The sequence below is a fragment of the Seriola lalandi genome, unplaced genomic scaffold (genome assembly GCF_002814215.2).
Source record: "Seriola lalandi dorsalis isolate HSWRI2012SDOR001 ecotype SW California unplaced genomic scaffold, Sedor1 jcf7180002054689, whole genome shotgun sequence".
Taxonomy (NCBI): Eukaryota; Metazoa; Chordata; class Actinopteri; order Carangiformes; family Carangidae; genus Seriola; species Seriola lalandi.
In genome coordinates, this window is record NW_019525242.1 from 1,516,879 (window position 1) to 1,541,900 (window position 25,022).

Sequence of the window (25,022 nt, forward strand, 5' to 3'; positions counted from 1 at the left end):
TATTTTGTGCCAGAAATGCACAGAATATCTACATAATCTCTATGTATTTATCAAAGACATAGTGAAGAATGTGTTGACACAACCGTGTCTGCTGGTTCACTTGTGCCATTCACTGGTTTCCTCAGTAGAGGGAGACCAAATCACTGCGATGTCTATTATGGGGTTTCAATGGGACACTGACCTCATTACAGTCCAAAGCACTTAGGTCACAGGACTGTCATTAGCATGCACACACACATGCGCGCACACACACAGCAAACACACATATCAAATGAGAGACAGGTGGGGCAGACAAACAGGATGACAAAGTCCATCCAGGTCATCTTAGGAAACAGACACTAAATATTCAGTTACACTAACGTATAGCAAAGTGCCATGTTGAGTAGGTTCCTCCAGCCTCTTTTCATCTGAATATACCTCTATAATCACTATATATGGTACTAGATATTTTATTTTTTCAATTACTGGTGTTTTTATTTAGCAATCCCTACTTTAACTTCAATCACAATTTATATTTCCTTTTAAAGTGCCTTGTCTTTTCTAAATAGTAAACAACTCATGAGACTGACTGCAAACTTCAAAATCAGTTTTCCCATTCCCATCTAAATTCTTATCATCGCTACTTTGTACAGCTTCAACAAAAACACAAGTAACAATAAAATGAACACAATATAATGGAAAGAGAAACTTGTACAAATACGGTAAAATCTATCAAAAATGGATTTGAAAAGAGACAGAGTCCAGCATACAGCCTTCTGAGTCTCTGGGTGAACTTGAAGTAAAGGGGTCATCTTACTCCGACAAATCATTTACCTGCTTTCTAGACCTGAAAAGAATGGAGAGGGACTCTCCCACACCTGGAATCCAGACACTGCTTGTCTAATATGGGAAGGGTTTGAGGGTCACAGAGTTGAAAATGTCCCATTCAGGTTAGCTACATATTTACTACTGAATATCTGGGGCTGACAAACCATATAAAAATATAACCATAATATTTTATATATGAACATCTGGGATGGGAGAAAAGACATGAGATATTATCTTATTAATGATTGCTCCTGCATACAATGATCTTATTTCAACAGTGACTGCAGGATTTCTGCAGGGTCATTTAGCAGGCACCAGGTGGCTACAGGTCAGAGGATTGGGCCTTTTGACTGGAGGGTCACTAGTTTGACTCCTTTGATGACCTGGCAGGAGAAATGTCCTTAAGCAAGGTACTTCACCTCCCACTGGTGCTGCTCACTGACTAATGATAAATGACTGTTGTTGTTACCAGGTTGTGAATATAGTTCAACCAGTTGACTCTAGTTTAACTGATGTTTTTAGTTTTGATTTAATCTGTTAATGTATCGAATGGCTGTCGTTCACTAGCAAAATAAAGTTGTCTGCCATACACACAATGTGATTGATGCTACATGAATGTAACCTGTGTTCTGGCTGATCAAATGCAGGCTGTTGACAGAAAGAGAGAGGAAAATCCTTCATATCCCCTTTTTTCCCCATTGCTGAACACCATTCGAGGCGAGTCTGGAGGTGGATAGGTTAGTAGAAAAATTGCACGTACCAGCTGTTTCCCTTCAACCTCCTAACAGTCCACAGCAAGTCTGAACTTTTCCTTCTCCAGACATCTGACACACATGAAAGAGGCCAAGGGGTCCAATTTGGGGCCAAATACCGAGCCATATTTTGTCACCTCATAAAAAATGTCAGATTCCAGCAAAAGCCATGTTTAAGAAAATCAACTAAACAAAAACACTGCATAACTGAGCAGCTAGAGAGAGATAAAAAAAAAACTACTGGCCAGATTAATTTCAGGTTTTGCAGCATCAGCTCATCACCAATCAAAGAGGAATCCTCACAGTTGCTACCTGATCAGCTACAGTGTTGTGTTTGGGGAACGGTTGGCCAGCTAGTGTTGACAACGCTGTCATTCTCACTTCCCACAAGGATGAAACAATGTGGAGATCGGAAGTCTGGAGTTAGGAGTGTTGACTTTGGGGATTTGGATCCATAACCGGATAGGCAGAAAAAGAACAAATTATCCAGATACTTGTTTGAGAGGCATCTATATGTGACTGCAGGGAGACTGAAAACAGAGCTGGCACTTTTTAAATAATCCCTTGACCTTTTTGTTTCCTCTCAAAAAGGCCACGTCTGTTACTCTGCGACATGTCTGTGCTAACATATACACGGTATTTGTCCCCTGAGGATTCGTTCATGTACATATTTATTTTTGCGTGAGTGGTTGTTGTTTTTACTATTATCCTTTCCCACATGAGCAATGGCAGGATGAATGTAGGTTATGAGAATTTCTGTTGATAGTTTTACATCAGGGAAATGGTGCACTGGGAGAAACTGATCCTGAAGCAGCGTCACAAAGATGAAACAACAAAAGTCAACTAAACTCAGGTTTAGAAACTTTTTTAAAAACATTTCTTTAGCCTAATTAATACAATTCTCAAAGGGATGAGTACCTCAGATATAGATTACTATGTCTGCCTTGCATCTTTGCTTAAGTTGCTGGCTTTAATCAGCATTGTAGCAGGAAATGTGATGAAAACGGCTGCTCAAAGTGCCAGATTCTTTAAAGGTAAATTAAGCAAGATTAAGAAATGAAAGTTTAAAGAAGAAAATCTTGTGTGAACAGGAGAAAGACGGTGTGTTTGTTTGGTCTTGTTTTGTTTAATGCACCATGAAAGACACCATTAGCATGATAAGTCTCATTGTTGTGGCTAGGTTCTCTTTTATGTGGGATCTGACTTGATGTTTGCCATTTGTAACAAATCTTGCCCACATTATGTGAGAATTTCCTGTCGCACACATTGAAAGCCTTTGACTGGTTTTTAATGGTGACCTATTTAATGTCTTTCATCCATGTAATGAAACAGACACAGTAGATGGGCTGGTAAACTTGGCTTCAGTACAGATCAGCCATCATCACTTTGCCAGGGACGGATTGAGACAGTGATGTGCTGAGACATGAACTTAGAGGAGCGTTTTTTTTTTTTTTTCATAGCTTACAGGGATATGAACCATCCTGTATGGATATTTATACTCATCTCACACTTTGTACTCTTATGTATAACATACTGTATACATGCTGTCAAAGTTGTACTACTACCTCCATTACTGTCCATAGGAAAACAGGTTTATCTGTAAAGCTCAGGACATGATGTTAAGTCAATTCATGTGTCATGGATACGGCAGAACAATCACAACAAAGCATTTTGAACTCATTAAAGATTATATCTCAGTCTCAGTGTCTCAGACAGTGTTTATTTCCGCTCACTGACTCATGCCAAAATGCGTAAAACTTCACTCTGTGGTTAAAGAGTCAGGATAAACAGAGGTAAATCGGAAATTTCTCCTACATGGTAACAGATGGAGGGGAAATCCAGGCATCTCGATTACCAGGCGGACTATAACGCCAAGCTCTGTTCTTCCATGTAAATAGGATTTGCAAACATTTATGTATTTACAAATATTGAGGCTATGTTTTTGGGTGCCTGCACTAGACAACACATTATCTGTGCAACCTGTTCAGCTTTAATATATGGAGAGTTATTTCAAAAGATTTCATCCTTGGAGAAGTTAAATCTAATGACATTTTACCTGTAGATTTTTGCACAGTTGTGTTGCAGAGTGGGAACCACCCAGGTGGTAATTGTAGCTAATAGCACAGAGGAGTCGGCCTGGTTTTGACACTTTTAGATACAGTACACGTGGTTGTTTGGGTGTGCCTGTGCACTTGCATCGAACTAAACAACCCAGTTAAAGGAGCTAAAGGAACAGGAATTAAGCCTTGGACTCCACAAATCATTGGGCAATTCCAGCAATATCAACCAGGCCATTTCCTCGGCCTCTTAATCCCAAAATGAATGAAGCATGTGTTTAAACATCAAAAGGTCCCTGGACTGTGGCCGTTAGAGGAGCATTCTTCTGTGACCAGACCAATGAAAGGGAGTCATTTCCAGAAGCCTTACTCAGCCGACCAGGCATTAACTGCCCTCAAGTAGTCTATTACAAAAAGTAAAATAAGATAAACTGTACTAAGTAGAAAGTCAACAAGCAGTGTCATTGCCACATCATACTGTAATAAGCTTTTGGTCATTTATTTTATGTCTTCACGTGCTTCACAGTACTGCCAAACAAGTGCAGCAGTGATAACAATTTAGTAAAATAATAAATACCCACAAGTAGCCTGCCTTGTATTTTCATAAGCAGAAGAAATTATCAAAATACAACTAAACCTCAACTGCAGCAGTGGCACACCATTATTGCATACTGTTAAACTCAGTATAATCATAACAAACTAATCTGATCATTCTGGTTCTGCTCAGGCCCGGTGTTGTAAGGACAGCCCTCACAAATGACTCCATCTTAAAATCTGTTCATCAAAAAATAAACTAAAATAGCACTCAGCAGAAAGCACACCCACTCCAAGGCCAAACACTCCTACACACGTCTGTCAGATCCAGATCGTTTTCTGCATCTGCACCAAATGGTACGAAGTCATAAAGCTCAACACCATAAATATGCCGGATTCTTTACATCAAGATCCGTACATTGCTTCCTGAGAAATTGACAAAAGGGTCAAAAAATGCCCTATTTCACAAAGTTAAGGGAAGTGAGAAAATAATTCCTCTGATTCTTTAATCAGATCTGGATCAAAGTTTAATGTGTTCTTTCCTGCCCCACGCCCCATTTCTCCACCAAGTTTGGTGCAAATCGCTGACAAACAAAACCTCCTTGGCAGAGGTATTAAAAGAAATGTCACTACGACTGTTAGCGGGTTAACAGCAAAACCAATTAAGAATTTCATTTTTTCTTATCTAAAACAGGCCTCTGTAGTGACATTGTACTTTTAGACATATATCTGCCAAACATTTCAGAACCAATTGTACACAATACAGCAGAGAGGGGGGGTTAGCTCTGTGTTGTCACCATTGGAAACCACTGCCATGAATTCAAACCCTTGTCTGTGATGGCTAAACTTCAGGAGATGACACAAAATAGATTTTGGGTAGAATAAGTGAGTATTACTAGATCACCGTATAATATTACTCCCAACCATGCGTAGTTTGTGTCTCTCGCGTATGATATTGTAGTAGTGAGGATCTGTTTCTCTAACTATCTGAGTGAAAAAAACTTCCTTTGAGGATTCTGAAATACCTCAAGAACAGCCCTAACTATAAAACGCCTTCAAATGTAACACTGCATGAGTCACAGACTGGGGCTATACTCACCATATGACTCAGGTTCTTTAGGGGAATATTTCAGACACATGCATGCCCTGAGGTGCAGAAAACATTCACCATACATATTCACAAGCACAGGCAATGTAAGTAACATCCATTATCCAAAAAAGGGATTTCAAAGGGAACTGTTGTCTTAGTTCAGCAGATCTAGTCTAAAGAGCGAGAGGTGGAGGAAGAGCTGGGATAAAAAAAAGAGGAAATTCTGTGGCTTTGCATCTCCATAATCCACAGTAAGCAAAGAAACTGTTTGCAGATGAAAGCCCTTGTGCAAGACAAGACAATACAAGCATGCAAAGGAAGTGGAAATAAAACCCTAGAATACTGCTGACTCAGAATACATGATATCCCACGCCACACACACCATGGTAATAGATGAGGAGAGCAGCTGCATATGCACTAAAAATTCAAAACTTCAATGTTGGCAAACATAAGGATACAATGAACCGCCAAAGCAATGCAAGATTGCACAGGAACAATAATATCAGTCAACTGTGTGTACTCAAATTCTAATCACAGTTTCATATTATTTGAGACATTTGGGGACACACCTGGAGAACCAAGGCAGACGATGTTATCTGCTTTTGTTCCACTGGTTTGTGTTTTGTTCTTTCAGCTAATACAGTTGGTTACATTCCCTTCAGTTACATTAGGACACCCTTTCCTTAATCAGACACCATTCAAGCCAGTAGACAAAACAAAGCCACCAACAAGACACCGCTGCAAGCTTTAGGTTTCCTGTTCTATGCGGAAAACAACACTAAATTTTCAATGCTTGTGCATTTACACTATAATTTAGAAAAAATAAATTTGACTTGGGGAAATGGTGGTTAAACATCTGAAGTGGTGTTTGATGGGGTACTCCTGCAGAGATTTTTGGGCCCTAAAATGGGTGAAGATTTCAAAACACTGGGTCATTCATTTCTCATATAATATAATTTAATAGCTTATAGATTCTGATAATACCCCCCTTCTCCATTGTTTTGCACACAGGCTTTCTGTTGTAAATGTGGAGTCACATAATTTACACTCAATATTTTTTCAAACTTGGTGATGGATTAATGAGCACTACCCTAGGGCAGCCCCTGATATTTTCCTATTTGACTTGTAGTCCTTAGTTCAAGCCATTTGTCGACTAGTCATTGCATGTTTATGATATTAATTCCATAATTTAAATATATATTTTTTGGGGGAGGGTCAGAAAATTAGTCCAGGGCTGAGAAAGAATCTTTTAAGTAGCAATGTTAACATTGTCGTACTTTACAGAGAAATACAGAACCGCAATATTCAGACTTACAAATATAAATTTTGGTTTGCGAACGACACAAGCCGTGTGTTAACGACGCTGGTAAAACACGATAATAATTCTGAATGTGTCAGGACAACCAGCAAGGATAACGTTAGAGTGAGCCGCCATGCTTAGTGCCTAACATTGGGCTATTTACATCTTTCAAATGACAAGCGTTATTTGAGGTCAACGAATGATAGGCAAATGTTTGCCTGCACAGCTTGCATGTCGCCCTAATTGGGGTCGTCCTTTAACCTCTCGAAATGATCCCACAATTTGGAATTCCTGCCCAACAGACCGGTATCTAATTACCAACAGACTGTCCTGTTTACAGGTTGTTTCCATGTCAGAGGTAGTATGTCCCCGAAGAGTTGCTCTAAGGCTGCCATAAGTCTCTGAAACGTGTGTTAGTAAAAATAAACAAGTTGTTGCTGATGTTCATTGTACCATGTTTATTATTTTATTTTTTAATTTTAACATGCCCAGTTAGGCAAACCCAAGACGCTCAGTTACATTACTATCCAATAACAACAGGTACCAATCGTGTAAATGATGTCCGTCAGTGTCACCAGTTTTTTTGGAGTTTGATTTTGAACCGTCCAATCAAAACTAGAGGGCATCAAAAATTAGAGGGCAACAAACTGACCTCTATGTGAGGAACTGATGGAATGGTCCTTTGATGGTATGCGTGTCCATTGAGTTAAAGTGAGTGTGGCCAATGAGTGTAAACTGGTGTCACACTGTCAAGATTTCACACCAAGAAAGGACAGTGTTGTTTAGATGCTTTCTTTCATTTAATGAAAGAATGAAAGAATAAAGCACTAGCAACTGGACTGAGAGACACGGACCTTCTCTGACCAACAATGCTCTTTCTGCAATGTCCATCTTTTCAATCTTCACTCACAACCCTAAATAGCCCCTCACCCCCCAACTCAAAAGCCCAAAGTGAAAACATTCCTTGTTAAATTATCCCATTAGAACAAAAGAGCCTCTCTACAAAAAAGGGACAAAAGAGGAAAAAAAAAAAAAGCATTCCAATCATGTTGGTTCAGGCTTTGCAATACCAAAATACTGCATGTGAATGGGGAACGGCAGGCAGGCACACCAAAAGTATCGCCTCAAGGCTCTGGTTTTGTGTGGTCAGTGAGAGAGGGCGGGGTTTTTCTACCACATGCAGCCTCCTGGAGACAAGACAGTCTGACTCAGTTCAATTGTCAGGCAGAAAAAATACTTTTTTTTCTTTGACATAAATGTCAATCTAGGAAACAGTGTTACAGTCAGTAATCGAGCCTTTTACACCACATGACATCCTCAAAATCTCTATTTGGTTGTAAAAGCATGAAATAAAAGTAGATTTGAAAAAAACTGTGGCCTTGAGTCATAAGATGAGAATATCAGAAAGTAACATTAGTCACTGCAAACGGGGGAGTCACAGAATCAAGTATCAGTAATTGGTAAAGCATGTCTAAATGATTTCTAAGGGATTTGGGAGAGGGAAAAGATGGAGGTGTTTTCAAACCCCATGTGATTTACTTCACATCTGTACTTTCATGAAGCATCAGGAAAAATACAGCTGACAGTGTAGGAGGAGAGAGAGTGATCTTCCAAACATATAACGCAGCAACTGGATTACTGTGGGCCTCAAACATTTAAACAGACCTACAGGGATTAACTTTATCGTTGCTTTGCATTAGTCATGTCACTCAATGACAACAGATGGCTGCAGAATAGTTTCTTCACAGCATGTAAAGAAGAGAAGTTACTGTGTTCTGAATAAGAACTAAATTTTCAAACTTTCTAAAATGTGCCTGCATTGAGCACATAGCACAAATGCATCCACAGAAGGTTTTTTTTGCACAGTGACAAACTTGAAGCTGTAGAACTTGGACAGGCTTATCATCATCTCAGCTCATTTGAATTGGTCTTTTAACCAAAATGAAGCTGAACTTCACAGATGCGTTTTTTGAAGCAAATGATTTAAAATTAGGACACGTTTGAATCAGAAGATATCACATAAAAGAATAAGTAAAAGACAAAAAATCTGACCAAGAATTCAATTCCAACTTTCAATACTTGGACACGTTTTTGTCTGTACCCAAAAAGTATGAAGTTTTATACACAGCTCTACTCTAGAAATGGACATTTTTAACCTTAAACACATGCCTCAATGGCACTAAATAAACAGTAAAACTTGTCAACAAACAACACCAAAAACTTACAAGACCACACTGAAAAAACAGGAAGAGTCCTAAAGGATCGGGTCATCTCGACACAATGCTACCACACACCTTTTAAAGTCTGGGTGGGGCATACATGTCTGGCTATCTGAATACCTGCTCTCTTTACTTGTGCCTCTTTCTGTCCCTTGCAAGTTAACTTTTATGACCTTGCAGAAAATGCACGGTTCCTGGGGTGTGGAGGACACTTAAACGTACACAGCCTGTGCTTGTAGACGAAAGACAAAACGGGAAGTCTGCATCCTTTCATCCACAGACATCAAAGATTTGACAGAACTGAGTAGGCGAACCCAGACCCACAACTGCTCTCACACACATCAGTGTATCATTCAGCAGCTGTGGGCCACCGCAGCAAGAACACTGCCACCACTGCTACACAATAAGAAGAATGCATTTGTTAAGGAGGCCTACCCTGTACTGAGTCTGTACAGACACACACTGGCCTGTACCGTGGCTGACATCATGTACTGTAACTGACGATTTTTGCAACTGTATGATCCCATTTTGTATATCAACTATTTCAGCTTTCATTTTATACATCACAGACTTTTCCTATATCATCGCCACAAGGTTTACATTTGTTATTTTGACTAAAACAGCTCAGCAACTACTAAAAGGATTTCTCAAAAATTTTGGTACAGACATTCACGGTCCCCTCAGGATGAACTAATCACTTTGGAGATCCCCCTGACTTTTTCTCTTACACCATTATCAGGTCAAAATTTCCATTTCTCCAATACTTTGGTTTCTGACCAAATACCTGCAACATTATGGGCTAATTAGCAACGGTTATTATGCTACCGATTTAAACCAACACTGTGAACATGTTAAAATATTATACCCGCTAAACCTCAGTTTGTCAAAATTGTCATTGCATATTAGCAAGCTGCCATTAATATTTAGCTAAAAGCATCACTGGGCTTAAGTACAGCACCACAGAGCTGCTAGCATGGCTGTAGACTCCTGTACAGTCTTGTTTTATAATATCTGACACCAATAAGAGCATACAGTTCAAAAGACATGAGTCAGTAATTACAGTATGATGAGAGAAGTCACCTCACACACTTTGAACACCCACCTCTTCCCTTGGCTTTTTCCCTGTTTGCATTCAGTGTCCTTTTTTTCCCCTTTTATTCAGACCACATTATTTGGTGTTGGCCCAACTGCCCTGGGTGCCAAAATTAAGACTGACATGTCTGGGATTTTTAGGTTTCATGTGTACTTTATTTCGGTGTCTCTGAATAGCAACAGCAACATATACATTTTCTCGCTGTTTAAAAATCTGCAGTGTAGGTCTACTTAGTCACTGAGATCTGTGTCACAAGTCAGACTGGGCATTTTGAACAGAGGGGGAACACAGACAAGATCTCAGAGTCCCGTAGTGTTTCAGTTGGATGGTGGGAGACGTTAAGTAAGGATACATGGCTATTGTCTGCCCTGAGGCATTCCCCACAAGCTGTGACTATTCACCAAGGAGACTTCATGTTCATCTGTGTGTGTGTGTGTGTGTGTGTGTGTGTGTGTGTGTGTGTGTGTGTGTGTGTGTGTGTGTGTGAGACACGGATGGGGAGCAGAGACAAAATGCAGTCAAGACTTAGGGATGGGGTGAGGGAGGGAGCCATTTCATTGTGGGTGACAGAAATCCTTAATCCAACAAACACACACAATAACACCAGAATTTGGAGCTACACACACACACACACACACACAGCTTTAACACCATGGCATTTCTGGCAGCAGAGGAAGGTGAACTCCAGTTGGGAGGAGGAGGAAGTGTGTGTGTGTGTGTGTGTGTGTGTGTGTGTGTGTGTGTGTGTGTGTATGTGTGTGTGGCCTCGTTTTCTTTTTCCTGACAAACAATGCGCCATTCAACTGGAGAATAAATACAACAAAAATGACTAAAGTACGCAGCAGCAGCAGCTACAAATTGTTACAGGAAGGCCACTGAAAGGTTTCAGATAGTACGAATGCTCAAATGCTTTGTGAAGCTGCAGTTGAGCTCATCTTCTCTGTGTTTCAGTTTTTTCTGTTTCAAGCTAAATTTTTTACTACTGTATGTGCTAGATGAGGATAAACTGCCAGAACTAACTATGTCAACAGTCCAACATGAGTGAAAAAACGAATTTCTGACCTCCTCTTTCATAATAAAAGTCCAGTCAATCAGTCATGCCTTGTTCGTATGTGATGCATTTAATAACCCCTGAGAGGAATCTGGACTTCTGCACGTCAGTGAATCAACTTTCATGTTTTGGGTTTTTATTTGGAAGGAAATCATACAGCTCTCTGGTTTCACTGAAATAACAATCTAAGCTTTTAATTTGCAGATACAGTAGGTGTGATGTTTTGGCTGTGCCATCTTAACCTACAAAAGGTAAGTGGTGCAGGCTTATCTGCCTCCTCGACTTAATAAGGAAGCCAATCTTACAACTATGCCACTTCTGAGCTCAGATCAGACCTATTAGGTAACGCTGCAGTAACACAATAGCACTGCTCGGCTGTATGGGCTGAGCATGGCCGGAATGTGTCCGAATACCTGAACGCTGGAAGGAGGAAAAAGGCGCATGGAAGGTAAAGAGCAGGAAGTGGACGTAAATAAACACCTCATGTGAGCCAACACATCCTGAAAGCTTTTTCTGACACAGTTCAAACACTATTAGCAATACACTGAACCTGTTCAACTCCCCAGATCCACCTTAACCCTGTCCTTTGAAAAATCATCTGCCATCAGCTCAGCTCTCCACTGAGTTTATCAAGGAGTCATTTGTTGCCAGTGTACTTTTCACCCCATTGTGAATTTCCAGTGATGTATTGAAGTCTTGGAAAGCAGCCAACCTCTTAAAATAAGACCCCTGCCCCCCACTACTCACACAGACACACCTCAGTGGCCCACTGGTTTTGTCCTGGCCTGAGACACAGTCAGGAGCCTGAGGCAAGACTTGGGTTTTAGAGGGTGTGGAATTGAGAGGTCTGACTTGCCCTTAGGGTGAGCATAATGTGGAGGTATTGGGGGTGAAAAACCCATCCATCAATGCAGAGTTACAACAGGGCACTCCCCATCATATACTGTAACTGTACAGTAGATACTGAGAAAATTTCTGAATGCTTCATTGAGGCTACCTTTAGGGGGTTATTGCTCAATATATCAACTCCCATCAGTCTTTACCCTAAAACACCAAGTAACTTTTCAGCTGTATCCTTGTCAGTAAAATGGCATTTACACACATTAACTGTCATGACTGTGAGAAAACACATAAATTACAATACAGGTAAACTATATAAACACATCATCAAATCATCTTGCAGCTAGAGGCAGACTTTCAAAAAGGTACAGATGCAGACCACAAACTGCAAAGCACTTCAACACTTCAACATATACAGAGGTCTTTCAGTGGCTTTTTCTTAAAAGCTGCGAACATGTTGAAACCTGTACAATGAGTAGGACATGTGCCTCTGAACTGATGCTGCACCAATTCCTGTTGCTCCCTAAGCTAGACCCTCAGCATAGGAATCTGATCTAGGGTCAATCCAAAATAAGGTGTCAATAAATAAGGTGAGTGGCCTTTTCGCCACAGTTCCACATTGTGAGGTTTAAAAAGCAATAATCGCAAAAAAAAATCACCATGTCTGAAGGTCACTATTTACCTTATTTACTTCCAAGGTTTGAACTTTAGTGTTTGGAGTTCTAATAAGCAGTAACAAGCTTGTTACATGGCTTTAACTCATAAGGCTTGACCTTGCAAGATTTGACTTGTAGATCATGATTGCGTTTTAAAATGGTTGTCATGTGATTCTTGGGAAGATCGCCCCCCTTTAACTCAGTCTGAACTGTCAAACTGCCTTCAGTTAAATAAAACAGATTCTTTTCTGACTGCATGTACCAAATACCTGAAAGTCTTGATCATCTGACAGTGAACTCGCAAGGGCATGCCAGATTTCAGTAACTAAAACAACAGTCTCAATGGGTGAAACAAAGAACTTAAGACGTTTTTTCTAAGACCAGCCTGAATTGTCATAAAAGATGGGAAGCATATGAATTTTTCTACACAAGTGAAAAGAAAAAAAAAAAAAGTATAAATGACTAAACAACATGAGTCTAAACCACAGACCATTGGGTTCACACATTGTGTGCTTGAGCTCTCTAATCTGTCCCCTTGACCCATTTCCACAGCAGCTTCGAAGCCCATTTTGCTCAAAGAGAAAACCACCAAGAACAAACCTTTAAGGGAGTGGTGGAAGGAGAATTCCAGTTTCTGTTCCGGCAGACTTAGATTTTAGTCAGTGCAATAAAACTGTATGTCTGTAATGATTTTTTTAAGTTAAAGGAGAGATGTTAATAATTAATTAGAATAACAATGCATTTAAAAATGTTAACACAACTTGGTTACAGACTACACAGTCAGTCACGTGCATATGATTAGTAAGACTTTCCAGATTCAACTGTTTGTCACAACAGAACGTGGTGGCAGTTTTCCAAGAAAAATGTAGAAATTGACAGATTTGGGAACAGCCCATGCCTGACATTGGTTAGACATTTCTTCAGTCTGTTTAATGAATGTTGCAGGTTTTTTTCCCTAATCATAATGAGTGTCTACAGTTGAGGTTAATTAGTTAACAGAATTATTCAGCAGAGCAAAGGAAAAATTATGATTCAGATCAACTTTTTAACCTCAAATTAAAATCAAAGAAACCCAAGCCAAGTCTCCCCAGGTAATTGTTAAGCTTGTGAAGTTTTGTCAGAATACAGCCCCTAGGTGTAATTTACATCCTGATAGTCACACTGTGGCCACATAAAGTTGGCACATTACAACATGCTTCTGCATCACAGTAGATGCCATAATCAGATCTATTTGTGTGCTTTTATTGTGGAGCGGTTGCAGAAAAGTGCTGAGTTTGCATCATATGTATTAATTATCTGATATAGACAGGGTTGTTTCCTTCCAGGTAAGGGAAAACCCTTTTTTGGGGAAGTGTAACAAAAGTGGTGGGAATACAAAAAAAATGGTAGTTAGAGATGTTTATCATCTACAGTTTATTTTACTGATTCTCACTATGGTGTCTTGATTCTTGTTCTTAAGAGCAATAATGTAACTGCCTAGAATTTGACACAGAAACAATAATATAAGAAATAAATTGGCATTTTTGACCAAAACTGCCTTAACGCTAAGGAACTCAAAGGACTTGAGAGCTCTAAAACTTGCAGATGCTTGCTGGCTCTATGAGTCAAAAGGTACATTATGGTCACATTCCAAGACATGCTCATATCTAATAAAATAGAGGCCCACCTCTTTGGAGTGTAGACTGTCCACTGACAAATTTCCCAGGCTATCAGCATTCTTAAGATTCTCCTGCCAGTCACACAGGGCAATTTATTGACTGACCATCTAACAACCTTGATGCAATGTTTCAACACAGACACGCTCTTACACTGAAACACACTGAAAACCACATCAATAAAGATGTGTTGCATAGTAACCGTTAAGCTGCTCAGCAACACCAACACTTGTGGGTTTTGGCTTAAAGCTGGAGACAAGGACTCACACATCAAATGTCTTAGAAAGTAGTTTGGATCATTAGTTACAAATTATAAAGCCTGTGTCTAGGCATGTGCCTAGACACTGATTGCTCTAGCAGTTGTCTGTGAAACAAGGGAAAAGCAGACAGTGTTTGTATGCTGGATTTCACAGTGTTTAATCAGGGTCTGAACACCTTTAATGGTTGGTGACAGGTCAGTCAAAATGTAACAGGTAAGTAAAAACACAGCTATTCATTAAGTATTTGTACATTAGTACATTCAATACTTCCAAGGCTACATTTGGCAAAGCTGATCCTGACAGATACTGATATTGCTATAGTATATAATGGCTACATGGCACAGTGGCAAGCTGCTGAACCACATATAAGATGGACCTAAGTTTATGTAGAGATGGATAAGCTAAGTGTATGAGGTCTTAATACAGTCAAGATTAAAACTGAAATGAAGAGTAATTTCTTGCCAACTGTCTGTAATTAAAAACCTCCTCTAATTTTCCCCCTTTTCATCACTCAGTATTCTCAGATTAGAGCCTTTTTGTGCTACAAACTCTGGTGTCCTCTACTTACAGTATGTTAAAGACAGTGTTTTGACAAAATCTTGGTCAGATTCTACCATGAAAAGTTGAAAAGCTTTGAAATTGGAATTATAAAGAAACCTTTCCTGTGAGCTTCAAAGATTTGATCCTTTCTGGAGATGGAAAGTAAATGCAAAGAAGAAGCTTTGAAAATGTGACATTTATATCTACTGTATATTATGCCATTTCAAAAACTCTTTCACTCATCACATCCTCACGTTCACCATGAATGCACAATTTCTACCTGCTCACACTGGTCTGAGATTTATGAAGTAGCTAAAATGCTGGCAAAGGTGCAAATGCATATGCACATCCTCTTAGCATTCAGCATAAGCCAAGAATTAATTTCCATCCATTCCTGTTGTTGTTGCTGAATGCATAAGTAAACGACATCTTCCAGTGAAGAGGTGGGCTTCATGTGGAAAGAATGTAGAGGCAGATCTCGTTTTTGCACAAGCTAGTTTGTGTAAGGAGCAGATTGTTGGATCAGCCTGTTGGCCAGTCCCACCTCTTTGTCCTTTTGCAGGTTCTTTGAACCCACTAGGCCTCACTCAAGTGTTGAGTTTCAGCTTTGCAAAGCACTTCAAGAACATGTCAATGTAGATCAACACTTTGACAGTAAATACAACCATGAAAGGGGGTACAACACTTCTTTTTTGTCACAAAGCTTCCTCTTTGCACTGGGGCACTACATCAGCAGACTGATGATGTCAAACAAATGAGATAAAAGTAAGTAAGGTATGTGCGATCCCCCACTTATCTACCCTGAACTGGCCAATTAAATATGTAAATGCGTTTTAAGTGGACAAATCACAGAGTTGGTTCAACTGGTGCTCAAAATTGTAACCATATTTGAAAGAAGCTCAGTGCTGAGAGCCATTATTCAGCCCTTGCCCTTCAGTAGCCAGATGATTGCTGGCTTTGAGCATCAATCGCATATAATTCACATAGATTAATGAGAAAAGTAGACTATGACCTTTCCCTCATACCATTCCCTTCAGTCCCCAAAAAGCAAAGTCTCACCCTTTACAAGGAGTGTTGATGGGGGCACAAACTTTTAGCTAATGTGGCACAACATCTTCAAACACCCCTCAGTGAATAATGTTTGGCAGCTTACGCTTCACCTTCAACTGACACTTTAATCCCTTGTAATGAATGGAGACAATGGCTGGAGGGGAATGACGTTATGCTTATGGCTATATCAGGGGCCTGAAAGATACAGTAGATGAAGAGCAGTAAGTGGGACAAAGAGGGCTTTCATCAGCCAGACAATATCACGGCCCTCAATTAGTACAGGCCAGACTAGGGTCCAGGGTGCCAGCAGTCATTGTTCCCCCTGATGTGTTCTTTAGCTCAAAAAGCCTACAGGTCATGGACTTCCTCTGTTTCAGATTAAGCCAAGCAAAGGCATGTTACAATCCACGTGATGGGGCTTTGGTGAGCTGGTGCACCAACCTGATATGAAAAAAATGAACTTAGTGAACCAGCTGAAACATATTTGACTCCACAGCCTCAGTTGAATTTAGTTAGGTATTTAAAAATTGATACCCAACATAACAGAATAAAAATACCTGTTGCAATATCATGTCTCTTGTTCAAAGTAAACTTGGACAATGTTCTGCCAGCTCCGCAGCCAAACAATGGAAAACATTTAGTTTCAAAGCACAGTGCAGACACACAAATGACACAGATACAGATCAAAATATAAACTGAGGTTTGGTAAGTTCTTCTCAAATGCAGCTTCTTCCTCTGATCTGATCTATGAATTGTATGACCAAAAAGAAATCTATAGTTATAGACTGGAAAATGCAGCTGAAACAGCTTTTGCATAGACAAGTGGTTACTTTAGAGAGAACAGAACACGTGAGAAGAAATCAGTCCACTACAGCACAGTGCAGCCTGGTGAGAAACTGACGTCTTTTATTATTTTGTAGTGAGTGCAAGTACTCTCTTGCTTTCTTACCTTCTATTCTATACTTTACTCTGGACAAACACATTCAAGACAGGAAACTGAAGGTTAAAAAGATATTGTACAGCCAAGTCTATTACCAAGTCCAAATAATAAGGTTATAAACTGGAGTTGTGAAACCACAGGGTTCTGCTGAACATGACAGTAACTGGGTTTCAAAGGGATGTTTCAGCAAGTGAAGTGGCCAATGAGGAAGGGAATTTGACTGCAGACCTTCCAGCTCGTCTCCCTAGCTGATAATACAACTGTCTCAGTAGATGAACAGCCCTGCAAATCTTTCACTGGACCTCTAAATATTTAACGTCCCCATGGTTGGCCTATGTTCCCCCCCTCTAGACCTCTCAATGGATGGCACTGTGCCACCTGGCCCATAACAACCACTGACTGAATAGAGGGCACACTTTATTGTCTGCAAGCTCATGATTCACACAACAATTAGCAGCTTCCAAGTTATGAACAACCGAAGCATTCGCTTTGTAAAAATCCAAGCTCAGCACATGATCCAACAAGAGCCTAAGTCTTCTGTCTCTATACCATCAAGCAATGATGTTTACACAAAAGCAGATAATGGGATGTCTTTACTAAGATCCTTTTCAATGCTTGTAGGTTGGTGTTGTGAGGCACTTAACTTCGGACCAAACAGATGCAATAAAAATGCTGGCAGACTCAAAAGACAACTACAGAAACTGTTGTTCCTTTTTCACTTTTTTTCCTACATTTTTTTATTTTACAACCCTACATTATAACCAATAGAGAGTGCACCTGGAAAGTCCACCTCTCAGTTTCTGACAGGTACAGTGAAGACAGGCCTTGTCATCGAATCCCTTACCTCGCACAAGTCCTACTTCCAGCAAGACCATACGAGAGCAGAGGACTGAGGTACAGGACTCAGCAAATCCCTCTTTTGTCACAGCAGCTCTAGGCTTGATGGTAATCTCTCCGTCCCATGGGATTCTCCTCAGTTCACACCCCCATGGTGTGAGATTTGTTAGGGGGTAAAAAAAGAGAAGTGCCTACAGACATGGCAGCTCTTGAAGGACGGGTGAATGAGTGGAATTCAAGGATGCCTTGAAAAGCAGCCTGCACATCATGAGAGTCAATCGAAAGATAAGAAGACATGGAGAGCAAAAAGAGGAATATAACGGCAAGTGAGGTTCGAAACGCACAATGACATTCCCGAGAGGGGCCTCATGAAATGCTGAATGGTCTATTCATTCATTTAAAAAAACGCATTGGGTGGTAGCTGGGGCTTGTATTAACGGTGTTCACATCTGACAGTTCAAATATGCTTATTTTTTTCAGGTGTGAATCTGCAAGGTACCTCTGAAATAATGTAATGAAATAATGAAATAGTGTCAAGAGGATCACATCACAACTAGAGACATGAAGCAGTCTACGTAGTCTTTGTCACTCTGAACCTGTCCCAGTGCATGGAGATTGAAAAGCTGATGGTATAGATTTCTTAGGACAAGAGAATGTAAATGGGTGGAGGTGGGAGGGGGGGTTCTCTAGTTTCATGCGTCCCTGTGTTCAGCAGGCTGTCGGTAAGGACAAGTGAACACTCCCTAAAGCTGGAGACTGGGACAAAGTGCCAGGTAGATAGATCCAGTTTCCTTTGCTACAGCCAAATACGGCTTTGTGGTGGAAAAATCTGCACCTGGTGGCCATGGAAACCAGTGTTCACCCAGGCTACAGCCCACGGTGCTGACAAACTGACCACATTGAGTAGACGTAAGCCTGGCTTTGAATGTAATGGTTTCTAAAGAGGTTAAATGCCTTTTGCGTAGTCTCTTCGCAGAGTCTGGGTGATCAACAGGTCTGTAACAACATTACATTTTTTACATTACAGCACACAATTGCAATTGTTGCTGATGTATGTTCACCCATGACAGATCTCATCATGGCATTTTTGCTACATGAAGAAGGTCAGTAGGTTACTCCGTCAACAAATTTAATGGAATCAAAATCTGCAAATGAAGAAGCAATAACTCTCTTGCTAGACCAAGCAATCACAACTCACTTTGTCCAAATGTTGAGAAAGGATTTTCTGAAGCAAATACATTTCTAAAGTATTTTCAAACATGCTTAACTAGACAGACAAGGCAGTTTTACTTTTGAAAGCGCTGCTAATATATAGGCCTTTCAATCTTACTCTGTGCTCAGATCTTTAAAAAACCTGCATATACTGTAGAGTCCTGTTATTTGCAGAGTAAGGCTTCACACCTTCAACTAACTCTTACCTGGATTACGGCTGGGAAAGACAAGCAAATAAGTGAGGGTTTCACCGCAAACAGGAAAGAGGAGCTGAGAGGTAAGAGGGCACTCAGTGTGCCATTAGTGCTGGAGATAGTTGGGTGTACAGAGCAAGTACCCTACAAATCCTCTTCTCTTGGAACACAGGCAGTAATTATGGTGTCCCTCTGTATTTTGCCGCTGTTAACCCAGCATTTTGACATCAGGGACAGCATGAGAGAACAGCCGAGCGCACCTGAAACACTGAGCGGTGGGAGCACATTAAAATACAGATAACAGCTGTCTGCAACATTCAAAAGGATGCTCTGTCCTGAAAAGATGATGGGGATCGCAAATACAGAACATACACTGAGCAAAACCCTGTGATTGCATTTCTTTACACATGGCAATCCTGACAAAACTGTATTGCCTAAATAATCAAAACCACATGGTCAGTTTTGTTGTAAAATAATTAACACAATATAAAAACATTTTCCTATTCATACTGTCCATCTGTCAACCTGAAGATAAAGCTTGTTATGTTACGATAAATCTGCCATTAGCCACTAATGTTTTTTTCAGTTTGTTCAGGTGTCTGCCAGATAAAGGTTGTTCTAGGACTCTGGCCAAATCCACCTCCTCCCTTCTTCACCACATAATGAAACAACCATGAACTAAGTAGATGGAGGATCAAAGGGATGAAGCTCTTTCTTTAGGTGATGTTTAAATGCAAAGGCAGCACATAGTTGGTTTAAGTTTTGTCACAGGTCATAGAGGTCATTGTTACATGTGGGTCAAACTGGACACAGGTATGCGCGTCTGGGATGTGCATAAAATTATTTTGGTGTGTGTGTGTGTGTGTGTGAAATTTAAAAATACAAAATATTTAACTGGCAGATAGAAATTGTAAAGATAATATGAAAAACAAAGATAGCTCACATTGACTGTTGTGTCTGAGCTGTACATACAACCTAATTCAAACAGTGCCTGGTGACGCAGAGGTAATTCTCAAACTGGGCCATGCTTTTCAACGTCCAGGACAGATATACAACTCTTCAGATTCACTACGAGCTCCAGATGGGTCGAATTAAGTAATCAAAGCAGGATGTGACCACCGTGGTTTTCTTACAAAAACACATCTACATTAAAGTAAACGACACAAGTCTAGATTTCTTTCAGCCTCCTCGGTAAGTGCGTTTCTCATATAGATACACTTTTTTGTCCTGGTCTTTAACATCTGTGCGATGCTAAGAGAGTTACGCTGTATGAGTTTAAGAGACAGATGGGTCCCTTTGCTTGAAATAACCTTGTAAAAGTTGCTGACTGCCTTTATAAAACAAACCAAAAAAAAAACTACATATGGAATCTCAAATGTTTTTACAGCAAAGCATCAAATGTAATTTTAAACGGCACGTTCAGACCATAGCTGAAGCACATAACTGAAGCACCTGAAACTTCCAGCTGATACTATCAGCAGTTAACTTCCATCTGACTTGTGTTCTGGTGATTGACAGGCAAAAAAGAGCGGCCGAAATGGCACACGTAACAACATCAATCCATAAAGGAAGTGTCAGTTCCTTGTGTTAACTTTTTGAAAATGCAGAGAAAGAGGAGCCAGAGAGAAATATCCAGACATCCACTTGACATTTGGAGTGACCCCCACCCACAACCTCACACACACACACACACACACACACACACACACACACACACACACACACACAGGAGGTTACACTGAAAGTCACAAACAAAGCTATCTCCAAAGTCCAAGATGTAAAGATGTAAACCATCTTCTAAGCAGAGGTTTAATAGCCTTTCTAAATGCTGGTGGCTGACACAATAAGACAAAACTAACACTAGATGGAACTTCCAAACCTTGATATGAGGAACCTCCAAAGATGTTGATTATGAATAAGTAGGTTTACTGACTAGAAAATCCAGGGATTAGACATCACAAGGTTCACTGAGTCAACAGAATCTCTGCACAGTCGGTCCATTTATTTCATTTAAGAGTTACAATGATCCTAACGGAGGCACCAATCCAATAGCTGTTCGCCACAGAGAAACAGACTTTTATTGTTGAAGTGCTGGACTTTTACAGATTAGTGTACATAAAGTCTGGAGTTTACAATAACTGTGTTTTTTTTTAGGGGATCAGCATTCCTCCATGTCCTCCACACAGAACCTGAGTTTTCTAATTTTGCAAATAACACCATATGCAGTATCACACATATTTTAGTGTATTATAGTGAATCAATATACATTTGATTTTCAACATCCTTTCATTTGTATATACTGTTCATATATCAGTATGCTGTAAAGAAGGGTGTCATTGCATATACAAGGTATTCTCTGATGGGAAGGACATTTAACCTCTACTATCAGTTCCAAAAACCACTTTATAAGAATCTTGTGTGCGCAAAGTTCGTTGTGTACGTTTGACTGTTTGTATGTATCTACTGAGGCATATTCCATTAAAATATGTATTTATAGGCTCTATGTTTTATGGCTAAAGTTTAACATTGAATTCACTTTAACTAAAGTCATTAAATATTTTGGCACAACTTGTAAACTTTACATCCTAATACTGAGCGTTTTCTTACCCAGAAGAAACTGATTTTACACTTTTATTTTGAAAACTTCCACCCACAAAATGTAGACCTGAATTAACTTTGTGGTTATTAGATAAAATGCTGCTATTCATTAGCTACCACCTGGGCTAACATTAAAAATGACATTAGGAGAGACAGGCATAGACATTAGGCATCCTGTTGGCAAAGAGCTCATAATGCACATGTCACCACAATGTGTCAGGTTTGAACTCTGACATGGCCCTCACCTTCCCTCTATATCGACCCCCTCTCTCTTAATATTTCCTGTCAATCACTCCACTATCATCCATCCATCCATTTTCTTCCGCTTATCCTCTAGTAGGGTCGCAGGGGGGCTGGAGCCTATCCCAGCATCTTTTCGGGCGAGAGGCGGGGTACACCCTGGACAGGTCGCCAGTCCATCGCAGGGCAAACACATAGAGACAGACAACCATTCACACTCACAGCCACAGCCACACCTATGGTCAATTTAGAGTATCCCATTAGCCTAGTCCCCATTTGCATGTCTTTGGACTGTGGGAGGAAGCCAGAGTACCTGGAGAGAACCCACTCCACTATCATATAAAGACAAAAATACAGAAACACTGAAAATACTTTTAAGAAATAACATCACGGCAGAGATTATGCACATTGCAGTGCTTCTTCCTCTTATTACTGGACTTTTACTTACAGTGATATTCATTCACTTGTCTTGCCTGACTTGAAAACCACAATATGAACACCACAAGCTTAAAACAACCCATTCACATAGCAAAATTAAGTTTTGTTGTAGATCAAATCTTATAGTACCCCAAAAAATGTAAATATAAATTACAATAATTTGAGAAAACTGCACTTCAAAGATTGCTTGAGAGCAAAACTGATTCTTGCAGCAACAAGCAACTGTGGAAAAAAAAACAAAGAGAAACAGGAAAGTTCAGATCGTCATTCTCGCGACACATCTGTATAGAAGCAGATGTTTTCCTGCAAATTCTGCAACTATACAGTATGTGACACATCAACAGATGTTTGTCAACGGGTGGTCTGCTTCAGACAAACTGTTCCATCACAGATTACTAAAACATGAGTGTCGCCAACTAGAGCTCGAGGTAATCTGATGGAAGTTGCAGAATCACCTCAAACAAGAGCTATGTCAATCAAAAGGCTTGCAAATAGTCTCTGTCAAAATGTATTTATAATATCCATATATAAATATAAAGTTTTGCTATCCCTACCTGGCACATTTGAAAGTCTGTTGCATTCACCACTTTGGCTTTCCTGTCCCTCTTGCCTACATGTCCCTACTCTGAAAAGGAGAAAACCTCAAGCCAGCTGTGATTTTTAATGTGGCATCTAATTCAGCCACTAAATGGCACGGTGGGGTGTCCCCTTACAGCCGCTCCCCTCCCCCAACCTCGTCCTGCTCCCTTCAGGCAAAACCATGCTGGGTGCATGTCAAAGATCACACGACAATAGGGATTCCTGACCCAGCCAGGGACTGGGAATGAATCAGACCTAATTCAACCATGTCGCAGGCGACCAAAGGCACTGCTCCTGAGACAGAGTGGCAGGCCTTTTCAGCCCGGACACACACAGACCGGACAGCATTCCTGTGGAAATGTCACGTTGTTTGAGAGTTACATGCAAATGTTTTACCCTTAAAACAATGTTTGATTAAAACCTGTTTAAGTCCTACATGGGGTGTGTTAGTTACAAAAGACAGTACAATCAAAAAAGTCCATCAAAGCTCCCAAAATGCTGTATCTCTCCATTAGTGATCACGGTCAATCAAATATTAATTGACATCCTCTCAGTTTCCTCTCCCTATCATCTGACAGCTACACAGTTCTCCAACTGTACTTTTACTAAATTAAATGTCGGACATCAGTGAGGTTCAGATAAATTATTCAGGAACAGAAGAGAGTTCTTTCATTCAGTGGCTCCTATGGGCCTTTAACACCACTATCATTGTGTGTCAAAGAAATGTTCCATTGTCTTTGCCTCTAGCTCAAATGCAATGACAAAATTGCAACATCTGGAAAGATACGAGTTCAGCAGTTCAGAAAAGGCCTCTTTCAGAAGTGAGTTGCAGCCACTACAAGCCACAGTCAGACACAGAGTCCAGACATGTTTGTTTCTGAACACTGTAGACTTTGGACTTGAGAAAAACCTGAAAACAGTCCCAAAGCCACTTTGACCCTCTGAGAATAGATAAACTGCTGTGTTGTGTCATTGAATCATAACAATGTGTCACATAAATGGTTGCTGCAGAGTCTTCAAGAGCAAAGAACAAGCAGTGAACTGAAGCCATCCAAGCCAAAGAAAAGACAGTGAGCAGACATCATGCTCAGCACATAGTAGCAATTAACCATCAGATATGAGAATGTGTTGCTGCAACTTTCTGCAGTTCAATTTGTAAAACATACTGGTTCTTATTGTGTAAGTAAGTAAGTAACTTGCAGTTTAACAATCTGAATTACCCCTTATTCATAAAAGTTAAGACAAAAATCTAACTGGTCAGCTGCTACCATGACTACACTGTTCCCACAGATTGGTGCCAAACGGGTCAGCAGGCAGCATATCTGCCAGTGTAAACCAGCATTACACTGTTTCAAATCTTTACTGTGAAAAATGAAATTTATGTACTATAGGCTGTTAGCAATGCACACAAGCTGCACTCTCACAAAGAACTAGTCAACTAGAGACCGTTATGAATGTTGATAAGGTGACCACGGTTAAGTAGGCCAAAATTATAAGCATGTCATCAGAGCCATTCCATTCATGTTTCAGTATTTGTCCTTACCTGGCCATTGCGATGCCGCCTGGTTGACAAGAATGAGGACGCAGCAGACAAGGCGCTCCAGCCATGAAGGACACCTGCAGAAGTAGCAAGCAATCACATTCACAACTTTATCGCTTCAGTAAAAGCTACAAAAAGTTCATTCAAAAACGCTAAAAGTACCTCATCTTAATTTCTTCTTTCCCTGCTATCGAGCGGTAAAGCTACATGGACTGCTCGGGGGTAACGGGCTGTAAAAATGTGCACAGCTTCCCTGGTCCAGCACCGCTGCTGCTGCTGCTGCACGCTGCTAGAACAGCTGATGGAGACGCAGCACTTTGCTGGAAGCAGTCGAGACGTGTGGAGAGGGAGAGGTGACCTGCAGGAGCTCACATCAGGAACTTCCGCCAGGTCCTAAAGGCAACACATTCCACAGGTTTTGAACCTCGAAGCAGTTTCTACGACTATGAATACGTGTCAATCCAATAATAATTCTAATAATAATAATAATGGTTTTAAAAAAAGTAAATAGTAAACGTTCATGTTTTGTAGATTATAAAA

At 40.3% G+C, this 25,022-nt stretch overlaps 1 protein-coding gene across 1 annotated transcript in view; it reads right to left on the reverse strand.

Annotated features, from left to right (window-relative positions):
- col18a1a (collagen type XVIII alpha 1 chain a) overlaps positions 1-24,781 on the reverse strand; it is a 75,557-nt gene extending 50,776 nt beyond the window's left edge. Inside the window, exons 1-2 of the mRNA XM_023423167.2 lie at positions 24,645-24,781; positions 24,486-24,559 (exon numbers count right to left, since the gene is read on the reverse strand). Of these exons, the coding sequence (XP_023278935.1) occupies positions 24,486-24,559; positions 24,645-24,649 (79 nt within the window). The 5' untranslated portion in view covers positions 24,650-24,781. The remainder of the gene's footprint in view (positions 1-24,485; positions 24,560-24,644) is intronic.
- Positions 24,782-25,022: the final 241 nt, after the last annotated feature.